This window comes from Clavelina lepadiformis, chromosome 5, assembly GCF_947623445.1.
Source record: "Clavelina lepadiformis chromosome 5, kaClaLepa1.1, whole genome shotgun sequence".
In the NCBI taxonomy this organism is placed as follows: domain Eukaryota; kingdom Metazoa; phylum Chordata; class Ascidiacea; order Aplousobranchia; family Clavelinidae; genus Clavelina; species Clavelina lepadiformis.
The window spans coordinates 177,839-201,892 of NC_135244.1; the positions used below are offsets into that span (position 1 = coordinate 177,839).

Sequence of the window (24,054 nt, forward strand, 5' to 3'; positions counted from 1 at the left end):
TTTGTTGTTTCTTTTGGGAACAGTTTCAAACTTGGGTGAAACCATTATGTGCAATGGGCTACATCCCATGCACGGCATAAGCGCCCTGCTTGTTACTATACAATTATAATGAGTACCATAAATGAGAAGTTACTTCTACAGAACACTGTATAAAGCCACAACTGCTTGCATTCTCAGAGGAATGTGTTGGCCGCATGTCTGTGGTTGAAACCAGCCAGCAGACGACGATGACCAGCTCTACTACGAGAGCATCTAGTACCTAGTTAACGCAACCACGGTTAATTTGCAGATGGTAGAAATAAGATCTTGTAATGGCTGATTATGATGTCACTGAAGATTTTCCTTCTCCTCAACCTCGATCCCATTTGTTTTGCCTCTATGGCCAGTAACGTAATTGATGGGATCATATTTTTCTACCAGCCTGCTGACTGACTATGCGGGAAAGGTCAATATGACGTCGCTCATATTTCCCGCCTTTTCGTCGGAGTTAAAGTTACATGTAAGTTAGACATACTGCAGCATTCTGTGCCTAGTATAAGCTTAATATCCACCAACTGCAGTGGATGCGTAACTTGCCGACCTTGCATCCATCTTCGCTATGGCGATGTTTTTGGATGTTACTTTGCGGTACTCGACCCCCCTGATCCCTATAAGTTGCCTGTTTCCGCTTTCTGTCTTTCCGAAAACTCCCTCAAGCCTACAATCTAACTGCCTGAGCTCGACCAGCAAAACTCGGGTATTTGCTTGCAGGTGGATGTATTGCTGTGAAATGGATGCGGACGCGACTACTTAGAGTCACCAGATACGAAATCGAAAGAGTCAAAGCGATGACCGATGATTAAAATAAGTCTCAGAACTTTAAACACGATTTCATGTTGGACACAGAATCACGATGAAGTGTTATCGGTCGATGAAATGCGAATGAAATAAAACAAAAACAACAAAACTTGGATATTCTGGAACAGTCGATTGTTCGTCAACAATGCTCAGCAATTGCCGCGCTTCTCGCTTGGATATCGGATAGTGACGCAGGTTCAATGAAGCATGACGACACAGACATGGGGGAGATTAACCGGAGATGGGAGAGAGACAATACCAAGGAGGAATTGTTTCTTGGAAGGATTTCCTCAAAGAATTTGTAAAGTGAACCCACCTGACCTTTGCTAATTACCTCCGACCAGTACATGAAGCTTGAGAGCGCCCCCTTGTAGAAACCTGTAGACAGAAAGGAAGTAGCGTTGACGATAAATTCTCAACGCATTACACAAACATCTAATAACCTTTTCTCCATGAACTTCCGAAGTTGTTTCGTCCCAGATAAAATTTCATTTTGCTCGAGTAGTCCGATACACGACGCGATGAAGTTTCGCTGGAACGACCTTCTTCCTCCCCGTTTACAAACAACATCGCGCCATCTTCCTCATTCCACGTCACAACCACGTGGTTCCACTGATTCAAAAGCAGTTTTCTGCGCATGCGTAATAGTAAGACACCAATATACGTTGCTATGGAGACACAGAGGTATAACCGGCACCAACCTGCTGGGCACGTGCCTCACTCTGTAACGGCGCCTCCCGAAGTTTATCGAAACACTCAGCTGGTTCTTCCTGAAACAAGCATGTGACGTCATCGTATGTGACCTATATACGTGTATGTGACGACACAGAACGCCAACTCACCACCACAGCTTTTCTACGATGAACAGAGGGACGCGATTTTTCGCGCCGAGAGCGAATAGAGTGACCGGTTTGCCGCTTACGCTGAAGGCGGTGTCGGGTTTGAGGAGGACCGAGATGGTGAAACCGGTCGAGGGGAATCCCTCAAATACGTCACAGTTGATGAACTGCTGCGATGATCCGTCCAGAACGACCCCTTCATTGAGATTTCGATGAAAAGTCGATCTAGCGGTCGAACGATAATGAATGACTCACCGGGAACGTCGGTGTCCGAAGAGCGTGGTCGTCCGTGAATCTCGCAGCGTCGCTCGCGGACTCCGATCTGGAGTTGTGGCGTGAAAAGAAATGAGGCGCCGAGCCACAGGCCGTCATGGAAATCTAACAACAAGCTTGTATGATGTCTGTGGAGTGACATCAGTGGCATAAACATCGAATAACATGAACGCTCTTACCCGGACAAGGAAAGTTGTGGTTTGAACACTCCATTGTTTCCGACGGAAGTGACGTCACACCGCATTGAATGGGGGGAACCACCTGGTTTGATATCGGGTCGATACACTCGCGCACTCTAGTCACTAGTTCGATCCCACAAAACTGTCCGCAAGGTGGATACGGGCGCCACTCGCTAAGCACTGCGCCTGAAAGAGAGGCCTCGGTGCGAGGTTAGGGCCGATAAATTCGAGTGACGTCACGATTATGAAGATTTTATTAGATTCCAACTAGTGAGGGTGGATCTTCAGGTTAGTTTCCATGGAATAAGACGATGATAAATGAAATATACAGAATTTATTCACAAGGTCGCAGGTAAAACACAAAGAACAATTTAAGCGCACTGATACAAATAAAAAGTAACACGAGCGACATCTAGCGGCAGTACTTTGCCCGATCGCTGACAATGGTATCACGTGACATGAGGTGTTAGTCTCAAACCAGAAGTGCAGTTAGTAGAAAAAGGAAGGTGATGACGTGAAGGGTCAAAGGTTGTGTTTTGCTGCTTCCGTTCCCGTTACCTGGGCATCCGGCGCAGTCAGAGGCGCAGACATCGCAGGCGCCGGCGTCGGACATCGCTTGGATGTCGAGCTGCCTGACCACACGCTCAGCTGTGACAGAAACAAAGTTTAAAAGTTGATGACGTAACAGAAGTGGGCTGAAGGGTCTTACCAGGTTTGTAATAATCAGACGCAACCATGGTGGCGGGCTTCACCTCCCCGACTTCGGCAAAACGAAGAAATTCCAGCTCCGAGCACAACTCCTCGCGAGGACTCAGCTGTAATAAGGCAAGGTCAGATATGGCTCGCATGGATCTCATCCAAGCAACTCACCCTGTCGAAGTAGAGGTTGACTTTTTGGTCGTCCAGTTCTATGAGCTGCGCCGACGGGTTTCTCGCTTTCTCGGCCTCAACATCCACCGTGAATCCGTTGAAGAGTCCGACCTCCTGGAGGAACATGCCAGTGGCGCTTGTCTTGTCTGGCTTGGAACTGAAGAGAAACTTTTTAGTGACTGGAAACCAGAAATAGAGCAAAAACGCTAGAAAGCTGCTCACTTGCAGCAGAACTTGACACGGGCGGACTGGATTCCCTCGTTCTTGTGGGTGACGGAGCAGTCGAAGGGTTCGTTGTCGAACGGGGCATCCGGGATGTTGTAGCAAACAGTCAACTGTGCGACACCGACACCGACCCCTTCCGCCGACACAACAATGACTCCGTTCTGGGGCGGCACCTAGAGGAAGGACCAGGTGACTCTTCAATATGACCAGCCGAGTCAGCAAAGACAAACAAATCGAGTGAGCGAGAAACTCACCAGGACAGTGTTGACCACGACAGAGTTTGATTGGTCGATGGAGAGCGAGGCCGAGAACGGGTCGACATGGGAGTGGGCGAGCTTAATTGTCAGCTTCTCCGTCCCTGCGTTGAACAAGCTCGCGATCTGCGCCATCGCCTGGACCGCTATCACCGTGTCCTGCAACCAATCGCGATTCCAGGATCTGTGTTTGGATTACGTCACAATGGCAACAAACCTGCGTTGAAGAATACCCGCCGAGCTCATTCTGTTTTGACGTCAGCCACCTGATGACGGGGATGGCGGAACCTACGTCACCCTTCCTTGCGTAAGTGAGCAGAGCGTATGACGTCATCTCTATGTCGTTGGTGGGGGCGTGCTGGTACGGGGGGCGCCATCTCTCGCTGTACGTCGACGCATCCACGCTGGTGTCGTGCCAGTACTTGTAACCATCTGAGCGTAAAAATATCAACGTTGGCGCGAGTCGTCGTCTCCACAAACGTCACTTTCGCGAATGCGCGCGACCTTCAGTGGTGGCGAGAGCTTCGAGGGCGACCAGGGCGTCGGACGCGCGCGAACTCTCCGACACGTGAAGTGCGTACGTGACCAGGGACAGCGCGTATTGGTCCGACGTAATTTCCTCCAAGTTTGCTTCCAAGAATCTTCGAGCTGAATCCGACGCTTCTTGAACTGCCTGTTCATGAGGTCATAATAACAACGATGACGTCACATATCATTTGTAGAATGTCATTGGACTCATTATGTAATTGGAACTTTACCTTATTTTTGATTGGGTAACCGGTCTCTTTCATCATAATGAGCACATAGGCGGTCATAGTCAGAGGACTGGACACGCGACCTTGCATGTCCGCGTGGAGCACCTTGCCGGGTTCTCGGAACGTCCCGTCCGGGTTCTGCTGGGACACGAGGAAGCTCAGAGCTTGGGCGATGATCCGTTCCTCGACCAGGTTCGGTCTGAGCTCCCGGGCAAATATGAAGCATTTGGCGACGAAGGCGGTGAGCCAGGTGCTGCCAGACGGGTCCCTCTCGCCGAACGCGCTGTACGAGCCGTCGCTGTGCTTGTACCTGCCGGACAAAGCACGTAGTTAATGGGCACATGCAAGCCAGCACACCACAACTCACTGTAGCTCGCGCATGTAGCCGTCGTGGAAGTGCTTGTATGCCCTCGCCCTCGTCTCAGCGTCAAGGATGCCCGCTCGGTGGAGGTAGAGAGTAACAAATACATCGGGGGCGAACCCCAGCATATTCTGTTCCCCGCACCCATACGGGGTCGTCAATAACCTCCCCAAGTTGCTCATCGTACTACCCAGTATGTCGCCTGGAAACAGACAGTTACGTCATAATACCAAAATGTCAGTAATTATCGCAGGAGTCATAATTGTCCCACCATAGATGAGCATTTTCACGTTTTCTGATCCTTCGACCATCCCTTGAGGAAGCCGCACTTCGAGGCCTTCGCTGAAGTCTTCATCTTCGGACTCTAAGCTGATCAGTGTTGACGTCGAGTAACACTGCCTCACTCCTTCCGGCTGAACAATCGACCAATCAGATGCCAGCACGTACGCATTAAAAACTTGCTGACTTACCCTGACGTAAACATTTCTCGTCAAAGCGTCCCCGGCCAATTCTGAAACTGCCGAAACCGTGATAGGGACTTCCCCAAGCGTAGTCATTCGAACGGGGAACTTCACCGAAACTGCGCCATCGGGTGGGAGGGTTAGCAAGCGATCCGGGCCGGCCACATCAACGTCATCGCCGGGGATCAGGAGCTCAAATTTGTCGGACTCAGCCAACCTTAATTGAACCTTCACAAGAAATAGGAAATCACGGTCACGCACTAGCGCACTGTGTCTCAACCCCGAGTCCACTTAAGATTTTTGTGAGTCCGCAAGCCAATTAATTTACCTTAAATAATTGGGCATAGGTCATATTTTTTGCGACGGCTATTCGCCTTAAAAGTAGGGGTCGCAACTCGCAAGAGATATCTTGGTTTGTTGGATAATTTTGGTAATTTTGATAACACTGCACTAGCGGGTAGTGTCATGTGAATACGGAAGTAGAGTTGGTTCGTCTTTTGTTCAACCTTTTCAACGAGAGTTCATCAATAAACACATTTTAACAACAACTTTGTCATGTCAGACGTGGCGCTTGTTGGGACAGATAACTCGATGAAGTGGAAAACCTAAATAATGAGCTTGAGCGCACAATTAATACGAGCGCACAATTAAAACGAGCGAGATTACAAACACAAGCGTAAACAAAGGCAACGGTGCGTTTATCTGCGGCACAAAGGTAACGTACGACGGAAGTTGTCCGCTGCCTTACAACCTGAGAACGATTGTCTTTGAAACGATGACGTAACAGCAACTAAGTTGACGTCATCACCTGACCCAGAAGTGGAGAGACGCAAAGAAACAGAGCAAGCTGCTTTCACAGCAACCGACTACATGCGTCAAAGTTATGCAATTTGTTCCTACATCGTAGTTAAGTGAAGGTTTTAATTAATGCCAGCTCCAGTAGGCTGAGCCAAGATGGCGACTCACCTGCAGTTCAGTTTCCAGGTAATTGAAGACGATGGCCTGCACCACGATTATCTCGCCGCGGGTTATTTTTAACGGAAGGTTCAGATTGACAAAGAACTTTCTGAAGACCGTGATCTAAAAAAACACATAACGCCACGATGAGTTATTGCGGCGACAACCACGCTGACATGCTGCCACGCCACAAGACGGACCTGCATGGTGTCGGCCAGCCCAAGTCCATGTTGGTCCGAGACCGAGAACGCGCTCAGAATCCATGAAGTGATCGTGTCCGGGGCCGATGTGTTGAAAATCGCGGAACCATTCTCGCTGTTCAAAAAATAAACGTTGAAGTTTCAGGTTGAGCAGATGACGTCACTGAAATACAACTTTGTTAATCGCAGTAAACGAGGATTATATTCGACGGCAATCTACGATCAAAATAATTCATCAATCGCGCATCATGCAAAGTCAAAGAAATAAAGTGGAGCGATGGTGTTAATGCGAGCTCATGCAATGCGTGATTGGGTACACGATGTCTAACGATGTCGTGAAATTATGTGATCAGTCAAATGTGGATGGGTTTTGGGGAATACCCTGACAATTTGCCGTCCCATAACCAAGTTTCTGGAAAATAGCTTCGAGGCTTCTGTGGTTGACTGCGGCCCCGCTCTCGACGGACCGGCGCCACCTCAGCAACTGCTGGCACGATATCCTCAAATTTAAAGCGAGCAAACAAGACAGGCCCGTACACTGGAAAGAAATTTGCTCAAATCAGAGCATGCAGGGTCATGCAAGGCTCAGCAAGCATACAAGGTGCAAGGGTGAGCAGGCACACACTTATACCGGCTCATCTGTCCTTCCCACAACCAAGTTTCAGGGAAATAACTTCTAACTCGACTTTCAGAAGAATATGGAGTGACCACTTCTGGCGCTATATCCTGTGGCTTGGACTCAGCAGCGAAAAGTATTATGTCAGGGTAGATCGGGTCTGGTAACGAAAATAAACAACTTGAACAAATTGTTGTGAGCTTTCTTATTCTTCCAGAAGTGCTCTACCTGATACAAATCTAATATCATCCTGACTGCGCCCTCACGTGGCTGCCTCACTGTATGTCTGTGCACTCGGCTTAATTTGAAGTGAAAGTTTGTGACGGTTATGATGTTTCGATTTGGCCGAAAATAAAACAAAAATTTCACAGCTGCAGGCTTATTGGTTTTAGTGATAGGACGATGTTCCCACCCACCACATGCTGGGGTTAGCGTGGTGAAAATGGACATGCAAGAAGTACCCCGATATGTCCTCTGTCCACAGCCAAGTCTCCGGGAAATAACTTCTCGGTGTCGGCGGCGATTGTTTTTGTACTGATGTGACTGAAACTTCATTGAATGCCACATCATAAAGTGGGGCTTCATCATCGAGCGCGAAACCATAGTAAACGCCGTAACCACCGTAACCTGCATAAAATAAGAATCAAATCGAAGAGCAGAGACTGTTTTGCTCTTGAGCAGAAGTGAGCCACCAACTCAACTTTATACAAAGTGTCTGTCACAGTCTCATATTTTACACAACTATGACAGCCATCAATGCTGGTTTTGCATCACAACCTTCATTTGTGCTCAAAATGCTGCCGTCCTCACCAAGATCTTTCACAATTAAATGTGATTTTTCAACAAAGTTTCAATTCCCCTCAAAATTGATTAAATGGAGATAAAATTTAAACCAAAAACAAACTTAATTTGGGAAAAAAATTAACGAAAAATTTACAAAAAAAAACTCAGAATCGGTTTTGCAACATCACAATGCATCTAACAATTGTGAACCGTTCTTTAACTTCCAGGATTGTGAACCCAGAATTAATAATCTGGGAAACAAATTCTCAGAGTCAATTGAGAATTATCATGTGTGAAACAATTTGGACATAGAAATGAAACAATGTTGTGATTATCGGAGCAACGAAAACCCAAAACGAAGAGAATGTTGAAATGAGCAAGAACCAACTTAAACCAGCAAAGTATGAAAAACTACAAAGCTAAGAAACTGTGAAAATATCTCTGCAAGTTTTCATTACACGGCCAGCATGACACATATTGGGAAGCGTGAACAATCATTTGGTTGTGGTCTTCTCTACTATTTCGACAGGTTCCAATTTGGCAATTCATCCTACTGCAACGTACAATAGGCAGCAATCTAGGATGTTTGTGTTAGACGTCAACGCATTTCAGTGTCAAGGTGATTCAAGAAAAGTTGGAACATTTGAAATTTACAAAAAACACAACTTTTTAGGCAAAGTTTAAGCAGAGAAGATGGAACTAAACTGGATGATCTGATCAACAAAGCTCCAGAATCTACATAACCTGTCACCTCATCCAACATAATAATAATATTTTCTTTCGCAAGTAACTTCAAACAAAATGAAAAATATTAAACAAAAAATTCGAGGAAAATTACGATGTGGCCTGAACCCTCACCCTGCGCTGAAGCTGGACCATAACCAGGTCTCTGGGAAATTCTGTCTAACCTTCAAAATTTTGCTTCTCTCTGGGTTTGAACTGTCCGACTGTAGCACGATGCCATTGCCACTGACCGCACTGTCCGCAATCTCCGCCCAGTTATCGTCAGAAACAAGATAATCAACTGAAAACCACCCAAAGTAAAAATCCAGCGTCTGATACAAGTTTAAATCAGGGAACAGGGTGGTTTATATATTTCTAAAAAGTTTAAACTAGCACACCAGACCGAGGCACAATATACCGCACATCCCACAGCGAACAAACCCATGCCACACCCCCACAACGAACAAACCCATGCCACACCCCCACAACGAACAAACCCATGCCACACCCCCACCCTGTACCCTGCAAGTGTCTCTCCCCATAGCCAGGTCTCAGGGAAATATTTCCTCGCACTGGACACGTGGGGCTCCGTGTTAGAGCTGGCTGCAATCTCAAGGCTTTTCATAAATTCATCCCCGGGGTTTACATTCTCGGCCACTCCCACATTCTTAAACATATATGCAGGATGCTCTGCACAAACACAACATGAATGCTTTCAACAGCCTCCACACACGTCATTCTACCAAGGCAGGTTCGTCAAACTTTGCTCGCAGTAAAACCAACATCAGCAGATTATTCCATTAAGATGTTCATGGCAATGTATAAACTCACCGTCACTGTCGGACTCAAAGAGCAGAGCGTCGGTGAGAACAATCATCCCGGCCTTCTGCAAAGAAAGACAAACAAACCTCAATGATGGCGATTCTATGCAGAGATGATGAGAATTTACCTTGAACACGTCATTTGCATCCTTTGCCCCTGATGGTATCGGGTAAAAGCAACCCCAGTTCCAACCATCGTCGTAATCAGGCGACGACACGGAATAATCGTTCAAGTCATTCGCCACCTTCCAACAAAATTAAGTTAAAGGAAACTTCAATACAAACGAAAGCAATTATGACCTCACCCTCTCTTTTGTGATGTCATTTCCTGATTTGAGGAGTAGAACGCTTTGGTCGATCGCTCTCAATCCGACGTAGGATCCTTGAGATGACGTTTGTACTCGGATGCTGACGTCATCGCCTGCATCGACGGTCATGGCCGAGCTGCTCATGGTGACCTGGTGGTGGAGATGAATTGTTTGAAAAATAGTTCGAAGAAAAAATTTGAAGAAACTGATCCACAGACCTGATTTTCTAGAGCAACGGAGACGGTGAGTTTTGTGAAATCTGCGACAATTTCGCCGTCGCTCCTCACATACGATGCAAGCACTTGGACATTTGGGATCATTTCATGGGTTACATCGAGTTCATAGATATGGCTGTTTGATGCAACACCAGATGGCGCTGTGTAGCTTGTTTCCTTGTAAATTTCACCGCGGGAAATCACCTGACAATAAGAGTAGAAATTTAAAAACTTTTGCGTTTTTAATTCTTGCAAATTTTATGCAAGTGTTTTACAAAAAACAAGTCACCAAAATTCTCATTGAAGAAATCTCCTCTGTGCTACGGATGTTGACCAGAACCACACTCCCTGGTGCGACTGTGCTTTCATCCGTGCTGATTTGAAGATAGGTGTTGGAGGGGGATTGGGCACGATTGGCCGTCCACTCGTTACTGTACTTGTAGCCAGATATTGCTTGTGTGTAAGGCTGCCATGGAAGATGAAGCAACATCAGATTATGTGGAGGCCAATGACTGACTGTAGCAAAGACTCACCCTGACTGTTAATGTTTCAAACTCGTCGTTCTTTGCTTGCAGTGTTAAGGTAACAATGCCATCTGGTGGCAAAGTAAAGTTAAGTTTTTCTTCACGAGATGGACTGTACCACGGAGATGGTTCAGTTGTGTCTTCTGGGAGTCTGTGCCCGCGCGGGTATCTGCATGACACGTAAAACATCCACCAATCAGAAATCAAGGATAATAGAAGGTTCATTAGGCAACAAACCTGTATACAAGCTCAACCTCAAGAGGGTTATTTCTCCGATCTTCCTCCGTCAAAACTTTCCCATCTTGTTCACCGACTTTTATCTGAGAGGATCAAACAGAGATATAAGAGAGAGAACCAAACATTGCACAAATTGTTTTAATCAATTAATATTTTAAACAAGCAGCTCACATATGCCGTGTAGTTTAACCCTGGTTTGATGGTATCGGGCTTGTACAGGGCTTCCAACTTGATATTTGTTGATTTCACGTCAAATTCAACAGTTTCATTGAAAGTGGTCGATGTCAAGGTTTCTGTGACGACTCCGATGACAACAATCTTTTGTTCTATTTCTCCTCCCCACCCAAGATCATTCGTCACCTCGGACTGTGTGATGTGGACTTCCTCCGAGCCATCGAACGCCTGCAAAAGAAATCTTATATAACGCATTGCTTCAGCAAGATAAGAACCATCAATCGCACCAACCTCAAACGACTTGAATATTGTGTTTGGTTGTGGCGCGGTCGATCCCAGCACAGAATGCACTGGTGGGCCGAAGTAGTAATACGGATGTTGCAATCTTATCTGGAGGCGGCCAGTCCCTTTCACAGGCTTGCCGTAAGTGTACCTGCCACGCATATACAATGAGCTTGTCAACATTTAATTTGCACTAAACAACCAACTCATTGTTTTACTGACGTAGCTTTCAACTTGACATTGAACCCATCTGAACCCGGGTAAATGTATGATGGGACTTCAACTTCAACCTTGAACTTGGGAAGTTTGTAACTTTTCACTTCAACCGACAATGACTCTTTGTAATCCTGCATTATTTCATAACAAATGTTCAAGTGAATAAAATCAATTCTTACAAATTCGATGAAAATATATTGGAAGAAGCGAACGTTTGCGAAGAAAGCGATTTTCCAATTTCCAACAACCGCGTCTTTGTTAAGCTCCAATTCCCCACCAGCAACACCGTGTGACAGAAAAACATCATCTTCGAGCAAGACGATGTTGTCGTTAGGATCTTGAACTTGGTACCTGACTTCCCCAGTCAAAGGTCGAAGGTCAGGTTTCAGACAAATTCCACGAAATTTAACTAAAATGGATAATTTTTTAGATATTTGACAAAAACAGAAGGTGCAGTGTGAATAGCGATAGCGAATCGCGAATGTGAATAGCGAATCTTTAGCGATTTCACTCATACTTGGCCATAAACTTGAAATATAACTTACTGGTTTGGCCAGGTTGGTAAATCGCTTTGTCTGTTTGTATATATATTGACAAAGCTTTGGAGGCAAATGAAAAATCACCGGTTGAATTAGAAAAAACTTCATCACCAGTCACAGGATCCACGGCCGTGAGATTCATTGAAAAGCTGGTGCTACCATCATAACCGATGGGAAGCTAAAATTTTGACTTGGATTTACTTTAAGTTTGTTTCTCAAAAAACATTATTCGGTATCAACTGTTTTTTAAAAGTTAATTAATTGAACAATATTTTTTCCGTGAAAACGAATTTTCAACTTACTGCTCCAAGCTGAATTCTGGAGCTTGTCCCTGCAAAAAATGACAGTTATGCTGAAAGAGAAGCATCTAAACACGGGGGTAGACATTTGGCCGACTAACCTAGGAGCTCTTAATGACTAAAAATTTGTCAGCCATTAGCCAAAAATGTACATGTAGGAGAAAATTTGGAGTAAAATTAAAAAAGTAAAAATAAACGAGACTAACAAAAATAAATTCACATATTTCGAAATTATTTATCAACGCACCACTCTCAATTCTGTCACTGGATTGAAGAGTGAAATGTCCATCAGAAGCTTGAAAAATTGTGCTCAGATTAAGAGGATTACCAGCTCGTAAGATTGAAACAGTCAATGTTATATTGAAACCCGGTCGTACATATTTTGGTATGTAAACACTGTAGGTGCTGCAGCAACAAATTTATGTGTTTAGTATTAATATTTTTTTCAAATCAAAAAATCTCAAAACTTTTTAGCGTTGTGTCATCATAATCATACTATTTACAGATAATGTAAGAATAAACTAGTTAACTCACTTTTCAGCAAGTGTTTGTGGAAATACAAAAGAAAAACAAAGCAATGATAACCACAACCACATAATGTAGCAGCACTTTGCCTACTCTGAAAAACAACGCACGAAAAACTTTACAAATTTCACAAAAATTCAACAAGTTTAAAAACACTTGAAACAGTTCAGCAAGTCAGAGTATATAGGCATGAATGATCCTTGAAAACACTTGTATTAACAGATCAAGTAAAAGGTCTACTTGTGTTCATTCTTGACAAACCTCCCAGGCTGCTAACATAACACGACACCCTATTGCTCTTACTGCCATGTACATACTGATTCTATACATCATTTTTATAAATGTTTTCAGACCATGCCTATATCTGTAGTACATAATTTTAGCATAAAGTAAAGATGAGCCAAAATATTTCACTTGTCAAATTTCATCTGAAGTCAATGATGACAAGATGACTTTGCAAGTTCAAAATATTGTGATTGCAATTAGGCCTACAATCAGATATAGGCTGCAAAACCATGGTTAGCTAACTACCCAACTCAAGTAAAACTTATCCTTTTCTTAGGCCAAACAGATTTGTTCGATTTGACAACATAAACCTCATCACAATTCTAAGGTCGTACCAGCACAACTGAGCAAATGACGCAGCTAATATTTAAATTACAACAAACATAAATGTCTGAAAGTCAAGACGGGTCTAGCGCAGAAGTGTACAACCACAGAATGCTTAAATTGCATACTAGACCTAACTACTCAAAGTATGACGTCATCTGTTGGTGCACTTCTGCACAAGTCCCCAATATTGCATCCAGCATATAATACAGGATAACTTATCATAATGCGTAATCCACAGCCAAGTCTAACTAAAAACATCCAACACAAACAGCGTTGCCCCATTTGTGCTGACAGACTGTTTAGGTTAACCCAAACAAACCCTCTATCTGTCCATGCTGAGTTATGTTATTGATCCCCAACTCAAGCGGGTCCATGTAAAAAAAAACATACAAACAACTCATCACGTCTTTCTCTTTACTTAGAGCTCAAAGCTTTGTGACCAAACCATCCCGCTTCTATTACGTCACTTGATGGGATTTGGGTGTTTGAGTGAAGCTTGCAAAATTTTGACAAATATTTTGACAAATCAGTACTGAGGTAATATATCATCGTAATTCCTTATGAAATTGAAATTGGCGTTTTTCTGATTTGAGATTGACAATAAGGCCCAAGCGGCCCTTTAATGCTAAACTTTTAAGGTAATTTCCACTTTTGTTCACCAAAAAGCAGTATGGAGTTCATTAGGACGATAAATTTTTATAGATTTGTTTCACTCAAGGCAATAGAACAAAATTTCTTAGTTTTGTTAAAAAAGCATCTAGAGCGGCTTTGGGCGAATGCCACCGGCCGACCGCGTTGGTCCCCGCTGCTTCGCACCAAAACAAAATTAACGACGTAGCTTTAATTTTGCCCAAATCAAAGTGATATTTTTCAATTTGTTCTCGAAAGAAAATGTTTTGGTGAAAATTACGAAGCAAATCTTTGATGGAGCCTGATTTGCAAAGTGTTGATGCTGTGTTTGGTTAACGCTGTCCTTATTGTCACTGCTACAAAAAGTTATTCAAAATCGACAATGAATCCCCACTCACCAGTTCTTGTATTGGACCCCGCACTTGCTAAGGCCGCTCCTGAAAGCATCCATAGGAAACTTTACAGGCCTATTTCCAAAAAATAATAAGTTCATAGTTTTGCACCAAGTCAAAGTTGTCAAACTTAGAACTGAGTTCATTTGCTTGTACGCAATCGTTGAACTGTTGCGTTGGTTTTAAGAACGACGTTTGTTTACAAAATTAAATGACTGTTTTTAAATTTTGAAAGTTAGCAGTGAAATGCAATTCCGTTGTTGACTTATCTACATGTGGAAAATTCAGTCTTTGTTCGATTAAAATTGTTTAAAACAAGTATAACAGCCTTGATTTGTGTCAAAACTTAATGAACAACTGACCAATTACGAGATGGGTCTAGCTCGAAACTTTTTATAAAAGAATGAGTAATCTAGGCAAAATTGAAAAGATTTCTTCGGTCGACATCGAGGAAGTTTTCATCGGATCGAAGAAGACACGAAATAAATCAAAGATCGGTTTGTTTAGTTCAGTCAATACACTAATTTTGTCGTTATAGAAACAACAACGCACACATTATACGGTCACAAAGCGTCAACCTCCAAAATCTAAACCTCGTCAATAATCACCTCATCTGCGTCATGCTCTCTGACCTACAGCATATTTCCGGTCTTTGTGACGTAAATAATGGCAAAGATTGTTCCATTCCAACGCTTTAACAAAACCTTTTATTACGTGCCATACGTCAGCGTTTTAAAATAAAGAGCATGCCTAGATGGCATGCCTGACGTCATAATGCGACATGAGCTGCGCAAATCTATGAAAGAAATTTTGCAGAAACATGTTGCGCGCGCGTTTTATATTGCTGCGACGTTTCTTTGCGAAAAAATGGACAATTCCGAACTAATCAAAAAACATTACGTCACAAAGAAGAACAAGAACGGGTTTCAATCAGGTTAGTTGCAAAAGATATTGATCGATGACGTACGCCTATTCTGGATTGCGCTGATGGGAGGGGGGGGGGGGGGTTAAAAAAAATCATCTGAAAAGCGATAAAAAACAAAAAGAAATAAAAACGTAATTAGGCCGGTGGCCCAAAGTTGAGCTGGTGAGGGGAAAATGACACAATAACCCCCAAATACGTCAGTGGCCGGGCCCGTAATCGCAATTTACAGGTCGCAAATTACTTAGATGCAAACCAACATGCATTGAATGTATTCACATTAATGTAACGACAATAGGCGCGTATTCAGGCAGCAATAAGGCAAATCGTTTATAAACAGTTTTTCTTCAATAAAACATATTTCTAATCAAATTCGCGTCATTTAGAAGTCGTGGAATGTGGTCATTTTCACTTTTCCGCCCGGTCCTAAAAGTTCGAAGAATCGGCCTCGGGCCAGCAAAGTTCTATGGAAGCGACTTCGAAGATTTTTGAGGAACGAGAATTCGACAAAAATTCTTTGTACTTCTATGACATCATCGCCTCCGCATATCCGGGCTTTCCCCTGCCTTGGGCACGGCGCCCTTCCTCAATCGGGGCGAAAACAAGGAATGAATGCTGTCGGCTGAATATTCAAGATCGCAAACACAAAAACCTCAACCTGTCCACGCACTCACTCCACATAGTTGCCTCTTATACCGCTTATATATATATATACTGTATACTTATACCGTCGCTCAATTCTCGGCCGACTCGGCGCATCTCATGAAGCTCATGCTGGAGTGGAGGGATCACAAATTGGTTGAACCCAGACTGCCAACCTAAGCTGATCTTGTTTTTATTTCATATATTTAGTTACACTACAGGCTAATTGTGGAAACGAACACTTTCCAAGCTAACTGCGTCTGCTTTTGGTCTATTGTTGCATCACAATAAACCGTGTTTTCTTCGTCATCAACGAAGTAAAGTTCTCATTTTGAATTAAAACTTCCAACGCCAACTTATTTGTCAACTGCTCGAAGACTTCCGCGGTTCACTGTCACCTTGGCAACAGCTTATGACGTTTGATTGAGTTGAATCTTGCAATCCACGTCAATTTATGATACAACACTTTGTTATGACGTCATAAACATAATGATTCGTCCATCGTTTATGACAGAATATGAAATACAAAGTTTTCTCTGAATAAGTTGGTGCCAGTTCTAGAAAAATCGCTGAGCCGAACAAACACATTTCCGCTTCTGCAGAAGGTCGAACTCTGAAACGCGACCTACATTTGTGCCACGTCATATGCCTGTACGCACCGGAAGTTGTTCTCCACGCTCCACTGCGCACCGATGACGACTTGAGCTCGAACTGCACAGACTGGCTGAAAACAAGATTCTGCAAAACCTTCGATAAAATGAACTCCTCAGGTTGGAAGTTGCAGCAATGGGCAGTCGTTACAAGATCTACTTCTATTTTGTATAAAAAACATTGTGACGTAACAAAGTGAAGAAAAACACATTTTACTAACATTTCAAACAAACAGTTAAAAATACCTAATTGTGACGTCAAAATATACCAAAAATCTCGAGCAAAATGTTATAATGTTTCTATGCGATCACACGCGGCTTGGTGATGTTGATCTGTGGGTGGACTGCACGTAAGTGAGGACCGCGCTCTGCAGCTCCCTGGCCCGCCTCATTTCCTCATCCCGTGCCCTCTCCGCGTCCGCCTCGCATCTGCGGAGATTCTCCGTGATCCGCTCAATTGTGCGATCCCTCTCCTGAACCACATCCCGATGCGCAGAACTCTCTTCCGCAAATTTCCGCTCAATCTCCGTCAATTTACCGCGTAATGACGTCACTTCTGCGTTGTCTTCCTCGAGTTGAATTATTCTAAAAAGTGAAGTGATGAGATAAAGGTCCAAGAGCATTTATCTTCTTCCAAGGATGTTGTGGCTTACCTTTTCTTCAGGTCGCTGCGAACTCTGCTCAGTTCTGCCTCATGTTCCGAATCCTTCGACGCAAGTTGTCGCTTCACGCCATCTAGTGTACGACGCAATCCTTCCATCTCGATGTTCAACGAAGAACGGGAGGATTCTGCTGCGGCTAAGTCCGAAGACATCGTTGAGATGTTCTTTTGGATTTCAGATTTCTCGCTGATCAAACTTTTAATCTTCTCCTGCAGTTGATTGACATGGACCTACATATGAGGATGGTGAGGTTGGGTTGGAGCAAGAAAAAGATAAGATCATACATTTTCCTCTTCCTTAAGTTTCCTCCGAAGCTCCCTGATCTCATCGTCGTGGATCAACCTCTCCTGCGCCATGCTCCTATTTACTTCTGCGATCTCCGATGCGAACGCCTCTCGAGATAATCTCATCTTCTCCACACGGTCTTCCGCTGCCTTCTTCGCATCTTCCATTTCAAGTCGAAGACGTTCCACATCGCGCATCCGGACTTCTTCGAGATCTCTCGCTTCCATCTGCATCCGGTGACGATCTGATGCTAGCCTCTCATCAGCAGTGCTCAGAGCAACGCTGCACGAAGAGATTTTAGAAAAGCACGAGAAATATTTGATGAGGAAGAGCATACCGATGGTCTGATTTAAGCTGGGCAACGTTCTCCTTTAGAAGAAGAATCTGGTCTTGCTGGTTCTTGCATCTTCTCTCCAGGTCAGAAACAGTCGCGGCTGCCTCATGGAGTTTCTCAAGATTTTCTTCAAGCTCTTTGGATAGTTTGGCCTGAGGGAATATTTTTTTAAAGTAGAATATTGAATGAATATCAAGGAAGTGGAATCAACCTCCTGCTTGCTCCTCTCTTCCCGCTCTCGCTTCATCTGGCTCTCATAGTTCTTCGCAAGATCAAGATTTTCGTTTCGTGACAATTCCAATAACGCCACTTGCTCTTTTGCTTTCTGCTCACTCAAGGTCAACGATGCCTCGCTCATATCCAGCTTTGCTCTGTGAGAAAAAGTTGCAACTATGCACAAATCAGCAACACCACACTGGATGCAAGATCATCCGTGGCTTATCACCTGAGAGCATTCAAGGCTGCTTTCCGCTCTTCCAAGGCGACCTGAAGCTGACCAATTTTAACTGAACTGCTTTTGTTTGTTGTATCAAGTTGAGATTTAGCAAGTTCAAGGTCATCCATGAAACTAATCATTTGCTTCTTCTTCTCTGTCTTCAGAAATTCTATTTCACTGGAAACAAAAAATATTTGAAAATCTCATCCAAGCGAAGACAGTGCACAGGCCATTATTACATCACAATACTTGGTCAGTGTTGTTGTCTTGTGATGTTGTTCCATTGTCATATGAGCTCGGTCTTCATTGTGCAAAGCCGATGCTTCAATCGATGCGAGAACATCTCTTGGTATGTTGTTGCCAGCAACATCAATCTATTACAAAGAAATCAGAGCAGCATGAAAATATCCAAAGGTAGGTCTTGGCAAGAATGCATTAAAAGTTGAACGCAAATTAACACCTTGACCACTCCCTCATTTTGCTGCAGAGCTTCTGACAAGCTTCGTCCCCCGACCAATCCAACGTTATTCCACCTCAGGTCAAGGGTCATCAACGTAGCATTGCTGCGTAGTGCAAGTGATAGTTCTTGCGCTCCTGTGTGATCAATCTGATTATTTCGAAGGTCAAGGTGCTTGAGTGTAACGTTTGAAGCAACTCCTTCGCAAAATGCAGTGAAAGCCGATTCCCAGACACCAAGCGAATTCCACTCAAGCAACAGGGTTTGCAAGCTGTGATTTTCCTTTGATAAAAATTGATTTACAGCCAGATCAGCCACAATTCATAATCCATTGATATCTTAAAAATCTACCTTTAAATATCTTCCAAGTGCTATTGCTGCGGTCTGTCGCAGGTTATTCCCCCGAAGGTCGAGAATCTTGACAACAGTGTTTTTTGACAAACCATTTAGAATGAGCTTGGCCCCTTCCTCACTTAACATGCAGTCGGACAAAACCACGGACGTGAACGCCAGATCATGGGCCAGCACTTTGCCCAGCACCGCGCATGACGCTAGAGTCAGAGTATTGTTTGACAAATCCAAAAATCCTGCGTTCTCGGCAGAAATCTCTTGAATTCTCTGAAGTATGCCCTCTTGTGGATCCACTCCATGCTCTTTGCACAATCGAAGAAAAAGGGTTCGAAATTCATCCATTTTATAGAAATCACATGATGCTACAAAGATCCTGTAAAAATAAATAAATCTTTAATTTAAATAATTCTTAACATAAAGGACATGGCTTAATCTCCAAGAAAGGACATACAAATAAAACTAACATACAAATTGATGAGTCCCTAATTTTCAAAGGTGGAAATAAAACAAGGTTTGGAAAGATACTTGGGCAAAATAAAATTGTTATTAACATTGTATCATTGAAATATTCATTTCTAACGAGGCATAAAGAAAAATGGTGTAGTGCAGAAGTACACAACCAAATGATGTCACGATTGGGGAGTAGTTGGGGTATAGTATACAAAGGCATCTCCCAATAGAAAAAAATATTTTCTAAAAAGCACCAATTTACTTTTTGAGAAGACAAAAGTTCGACGAGAAATCGTGCGTGCAATAACACAACTTTTGCGTGCAAGCTTCACTCCTTAGTTTAACCTTATTTATTATAATTTAGCGTTCAAACAAACGGTTTTTCTTTATTTATTTATTACAAGTCGGCGAGAAGACAAAATTTTGGCGGCACGTTGATGAATGTCGTGCGTCCAGGGTTGTGAGTATTTTGTAACTAGGCCTATGACGTTTAAAACTTTTCAATTGGTTAACCAGTTGACTGTCTTATTAATTTAGCCTATATACCGGCATCGGCATATAGCCTAGGCCCTAGGCTATGTGGGAGTTTATGCTGACATAAGCCTACGTCACATCTTTAAAAAATTCAAATGCATGGCAGTCATATGAAACACATGGTCGCCGTATCTGCCCAGGCTCTCACGTCTCATCATTCATAAAAGTATTTTCAAATCATTTGCAAAAATTGACGGTTTCTGTGATGTTTGTTGATTTAAACAACCAATCCTATCTTTCACCAATCGAGCGGAACGATTATAAGATGTTTATGAGGTTCCTCTTAGGATATTGCAGGATCAGGAAAAACTGTGCTCAAAGAAGAAATAAAAAATGATAAAAGAAAACTTCTTAAGAAATTAAAGCTATTATAACGTAAAAAAAACTTTAAAATTTAAAGAAAAAAATTCCAGGCTTAATTTAGAGTTTGACTGCTTGTCAGCTCATAACGTTATGATACCAACATGGTGTCAGAACCGCTACTTCCGATTTCAAAAGAAACTTTAAACGGTTTATTTCCGGTTTAGGTTTTACACAACTTCATTTTATCGACTCTACTCCCGTTCGAGTTTGCATAGGTTGCATGCGAATAAATGCTCCATTCCGATTTTGGTTCAGCAAACTTGCAAACATAGGCTATGATTTCCGCCGGGTTCGAATCCCAGCTAATTGCTGTCATTACAATCTCTTTAGCTGCATTGTCCAAGTTGCACGAATTGGAGTTCAGAAATTTATTAGAAGTGAATATTTCTTGGTTTAGTATATTTTTCAAAATGTTTTTCATAACGGTACTCGACTTTTGCTGGGGATCTGCCAATTTCTAACAAGTTTGGTTTTTAGAAGTGGTGGCGCCTAGACCCACGCATCTTGTTCTGCCATCTACGGGAATAAGTTTTCATAAAGTTTTGGTAAAATCATCGCACTTATAAAGCAATCAATACCGAGAAAGGTTTCAATCCGTTTCCCGGTTTTTCTTTATCTTCTTCATTTGTTCAGAAAAAGTTTAACATGAGTTATTGCATTCTGGTTCCGTCTACTCAAAAAATATTCGCTTAAGGTTCAGTTCCAGGCGCGCGCAATAAAGGTTTTATCTTTTCATGTTTACTAATAAGCACAAGAAACTAAAGTGAGTCGTGCAAACGATTTCACTGCGTCACCCCTGTGACGAATACGTTTATTTGGTGGTTTCCAGATCAACCGAAATAACATGCGTGGGTTAACTCGTCCAGGGTTGGAATTGATGGACAACCGTTTCATATGGTAATAATGGTATGTTTATGTCAAACAATCTGATGCAAGATTGCAACAAAAATAGGGTTACGATATTTTCGTGGCCTACAATCCGGACACTCTTTAGTGCCCACTAGCGGATTTTTAAAATGAGGTATGAACACATTGTCTGTCAATATGACGTCACAGTAGCAATGCTTTGCCCATCCATTGTATACCGGAGTGGGTTTTTAAACATAGTGTCGTGAATTCACTAGGCTATTGGGCCATCTCTGATTTGACCTCTGGAGATCTCTAGGCTAGGGTTACTATATTTGATAATGCGCAATCCATAACAAATTTACCTCAGTTGCCTTGACCAACTTTAAAATATTACCAAAGTACGTTACCGCCATTGCTTTTTTGTGAAAGAAGGATAAACACGAAACAGCGCTGTATTGTCGTTTATGACGTAACAATAAAATTATTACCCGTAACGCAACAAACAATTTAAAAAAATTCTGGACATTTTAGCATATTTTAGCATTTCCCCCCGGACGCAGTTTGAACACTAAAATTCCGGACATGTCCGGGGAAATGCGGACGTATGGCAAGTTTTGGCAACCCTAAACAAAAAGTGCAAAGCGAACGACCTGTGTGGTGGCAATTTTAAGGCGTCATGTTTCCTTCCTTCGCATGCTCAGTGTGAACCACAGGCAAAGTAAAGACCTGTGCATCTGACATCACTACGAGCCGAACACCTCATGCTTGGGACGTCAATTACCGCGGCTACGATAGGGTGTTGGGCAATTCGAGTAAATGTCTCTACTTAGTCGCGATAAAGGGAATTGTGACATCAATAACAACCTAATCTTTTTCAAAACGCCAATGCCGCCGTCTTCTGAAGCTTTGCAGCAATTTAGAAACTGGCGATGTGCCGGTGCAGTGCGGCAACGCAATTGATTTAATGATCTGTGCTATAATTAGATGAGGATTTTACACGAACATCGATGGTTTTTGGAAGGACGGAAATGAGGACCGGCTTATCTTGAGCAGACTCGTGCGAGCCGGGATATTTAAAATTAAATAAAATTAAATTAAAGGTTCCCAAACAAAAGGTCAGAAGTAAGAAGGGAAAGTTTTGAAATGCAACAAAATACCGAGAAATCCTTGGAGTTCTGCAAACTGCGATCTTTTAATTTTTGAACTTTTCGGACTAAAAATCACTCCTCTACTGATAGGTTGTGTGGGCGAGGACGTTTTGCTCGATTATTTTCAGCCCAAACAAATTCGGTCTCTGCCACAAATAAATTTGCACTCAGTCACGCTACTTGGCCACGTCACACAGGTTTTCACCGGTTCAAATCGTTTACCAGCGATTAATAGACCGAGTTCATTCCAGTTTGCAAAACCACGAGCATTGCGGCCCAGACAAAAGGATTGGCAAAAATAATTTCCGTGAACCGGCGTCCACCGCTTGAGCTGGCATCAATTAAGTTTGAAAATGTTCCGAACCATCACACCACTCTGATGTGATGAAACCGCGCATAAATTGCACCACGATCTGGCAGGTTGGAGCCTGTTTTCCAAACAAATCACGCAACAATGAGTCATTGTTTTGGAACAGTGGCTTTTTGAGTAATCTTAAAAAACTACTCACATTTTACGAGCTTCAAAAACCAGCAACATCTTCTCCATATCACAGCGAAACCAACGACGATGAACTTTGTCACGTTCCTCGAGACTGTGACGTCACCGGAGCCGATGGGGCGTAAAGAAAAAAAGCGATTTCTCTGAACCTGTTGTTTTTCAAGTTTTTACTTCGAGCTAATTATAGTTTCGTTGGACTCGTAAGTAAATTGGTGAAAAACACGGGATTATTTTGAGGCTGCTTCAGACAAAACAAATCATTTCAAAATTGACTCACATTTGAGCCTTGCGCTGACTATGGCGAAAATAAATGCAACGATATTGTTGAAAAACGGTTAGAAAAAATAGCTTGGTCAATTATTTTGCAGCAACAGCCTGCACAATAATTTATGACCAAATAAAGGCCCCGCTGCGAAACCGGTAATTTGTGTCTTGCTTGGTAATTATCAGCGCACAAAATATGCCGGCAAACCAAAAAAACATGAATTAAAAAGTGGTATTTAAAAACTAATGATAGCTTAAAAAAGTCGTACGCAGACAAATCGCGCGTTCGTCGTCGATTTTGCAATTAAATGTCGAGCGGCACCTCTTGCAGCTATGGTCACGTGATCATGCCACTTCTCAACCTGGTCTGGTCACGTTTTGTTGTTTCGAAAAACTCGAGAATGTTTTTTATCGCGACGATATCAAGGCATGGGACACGTCACATTCGGTGGTAAACAAAACTTTAAAATCGCGCGAAAACAGAAACGTCACTTCCGTTGCCCACTTCGCTATGTCCTTCGCATTCTGCCAGATTATTAAAGAAAATTTAATAAGAAGCTTATTATGACGTGAAACAACATCACGGGGATTTCCGCGAAACTTTAGGTGGAAAATTTTCAAAGTTCCAGCTCCGATTTAAAAATCGCGATTCTTGCGCTTAAAAACCACCAACTCACGGCCGCCCCAGGGCTAACCATCGGCAACGCTCTTTACCGAAGCCGGTCGTCTATATAAGGCCGCGGCGTTGCTGGGAACATCGACATTCGAAGAGAAATGTTTTGGGCGTGTTTGCGCAATTAAAATGCGCAGTGGAGAACTGCGCAGAATCGAAGCGCTTTTAATTTCCGACGCGATTACGCCAAAAGTCAATTTATATCTGGGTCTAAGTTTAGGTTTTATTATGAAATAAAATAAGTTTCATTGAGCAATAAGCCGCGATGTAATAGGAAGCGTCTTTGACCGAACAATGGTCCGCATTATGACGCAACTATGGTTTTATTCCGACAATTTTCGTAAATCGGTTACAAAATTCTCAAATTTTTTGATCGACTTCTGAGCTTGTAGTTTTTTTGAAAGTGCTGAGACGTTTAAAAATCAAAC

At 43.0% G+C, this 24,054-nt stretch overlaps 2 protein-coding genes across 6 annotated transcripts; both read right to left on the bottom strand.

Moving 5' to 3' along the window:
• Positions 1-781: 781 nt before the first annotated feature.
• Positions 782-12,614, bottom strand: LOC143458553 (CD109 antigen-like). 5 transcript variants are annotated; one of them, XM_076955330.1, is made up of 35 exons: positions 12,483-12,614; positions 12,196-12,353; positions 11,952-11,980; positions 11,656-11,827; positions 11,323-11,519; positions 11,117-11,241; positions 10,904-11,045; positions 10,610-10,840; positions 10,439-10,521; positions 10,211-10,370; positions 9,967-10,143; positions 9,681-9,881; positions 9,460-9,612; positions 9,283-9,399; positions 9,165-9,219; positions 6,593-6,749; positions 6,212-6,326; positions 6,021-6,134; positions 5,064-5,282; positions 4,865-5,006; positions 4,600-4,795; positions 4,236-4,542; positions 3,982-4,150; positions 3,695-3,909; positions 3,478-3,636; positions 3,221-3,396; positions 2,999-3,155; positions 2,838-2,943; positions 2,687-2,776; positions 2,129-2,314; positions 1,932-2,054; positions 1,680-1,872; positions 1,539-1,607; positions 1,281-1,468; positions 782-1,215 (listed from the first exon to the last, which is right to left on the bottom strand). In XM_076955330.1, the coding sequence occupies exons 1-35, from the start codon at positions 12,542-12,544 to the stop codon at positions 977-979; spliced, it is 5,382 nt and encodes a 1,793-aa protein (XP_076811445.1). In that variant the 5' UTR covers positions 12,545-12,614; the 3' UTR covers positions 782-976. The 5 variants fall into 5 exon arrangements, with proteins under 5 accessions (XP_076811445.1, XP_076811446.1, XP_076811443.1 ...); XM_076955331.1 differs by lacking the exon at positions 6,593-6,749 and adding an exon at positions 6,843-6,987; XM_076955328.1 differs by lacking the exon at positions 6,593-6,749 and adding an exon at positions 8,855-9,023.
• Positions 12,615-16,468: 3,854 nt separating this feature from the next.
• On the bottom strand, positions 16,469-19,237 carry LOC143458555 (leucine-rich repeat-containing protein 45-like). The gene is made up of 9 exons (XM_076955333.1): positions 18,847-19,237; positions 18,499-18,777; positions 18,288-18,412; positions 18,048-18,215; positions 17,814-17,973; positions 17,606-17,754; positions 17,268-17,550; positions 16,975-17,213; positions 16,469-16,906 (listed from the first exon to the last, which is right to left on the bottom strand). Exons 1-9 carry the CDS (start codon positions 19,186-19,188, stop codon positions 16,630-16,632), a joined length of 2,022 nt encoding a protein of 673 aa, XP_076811448.1. The 5' UTR covers positions 19,189-19,237; the 3' UTR covers positions 16,469-16,629.
• Positions 19,238-24,054: the final 4,817 nt, after the last annotated feature.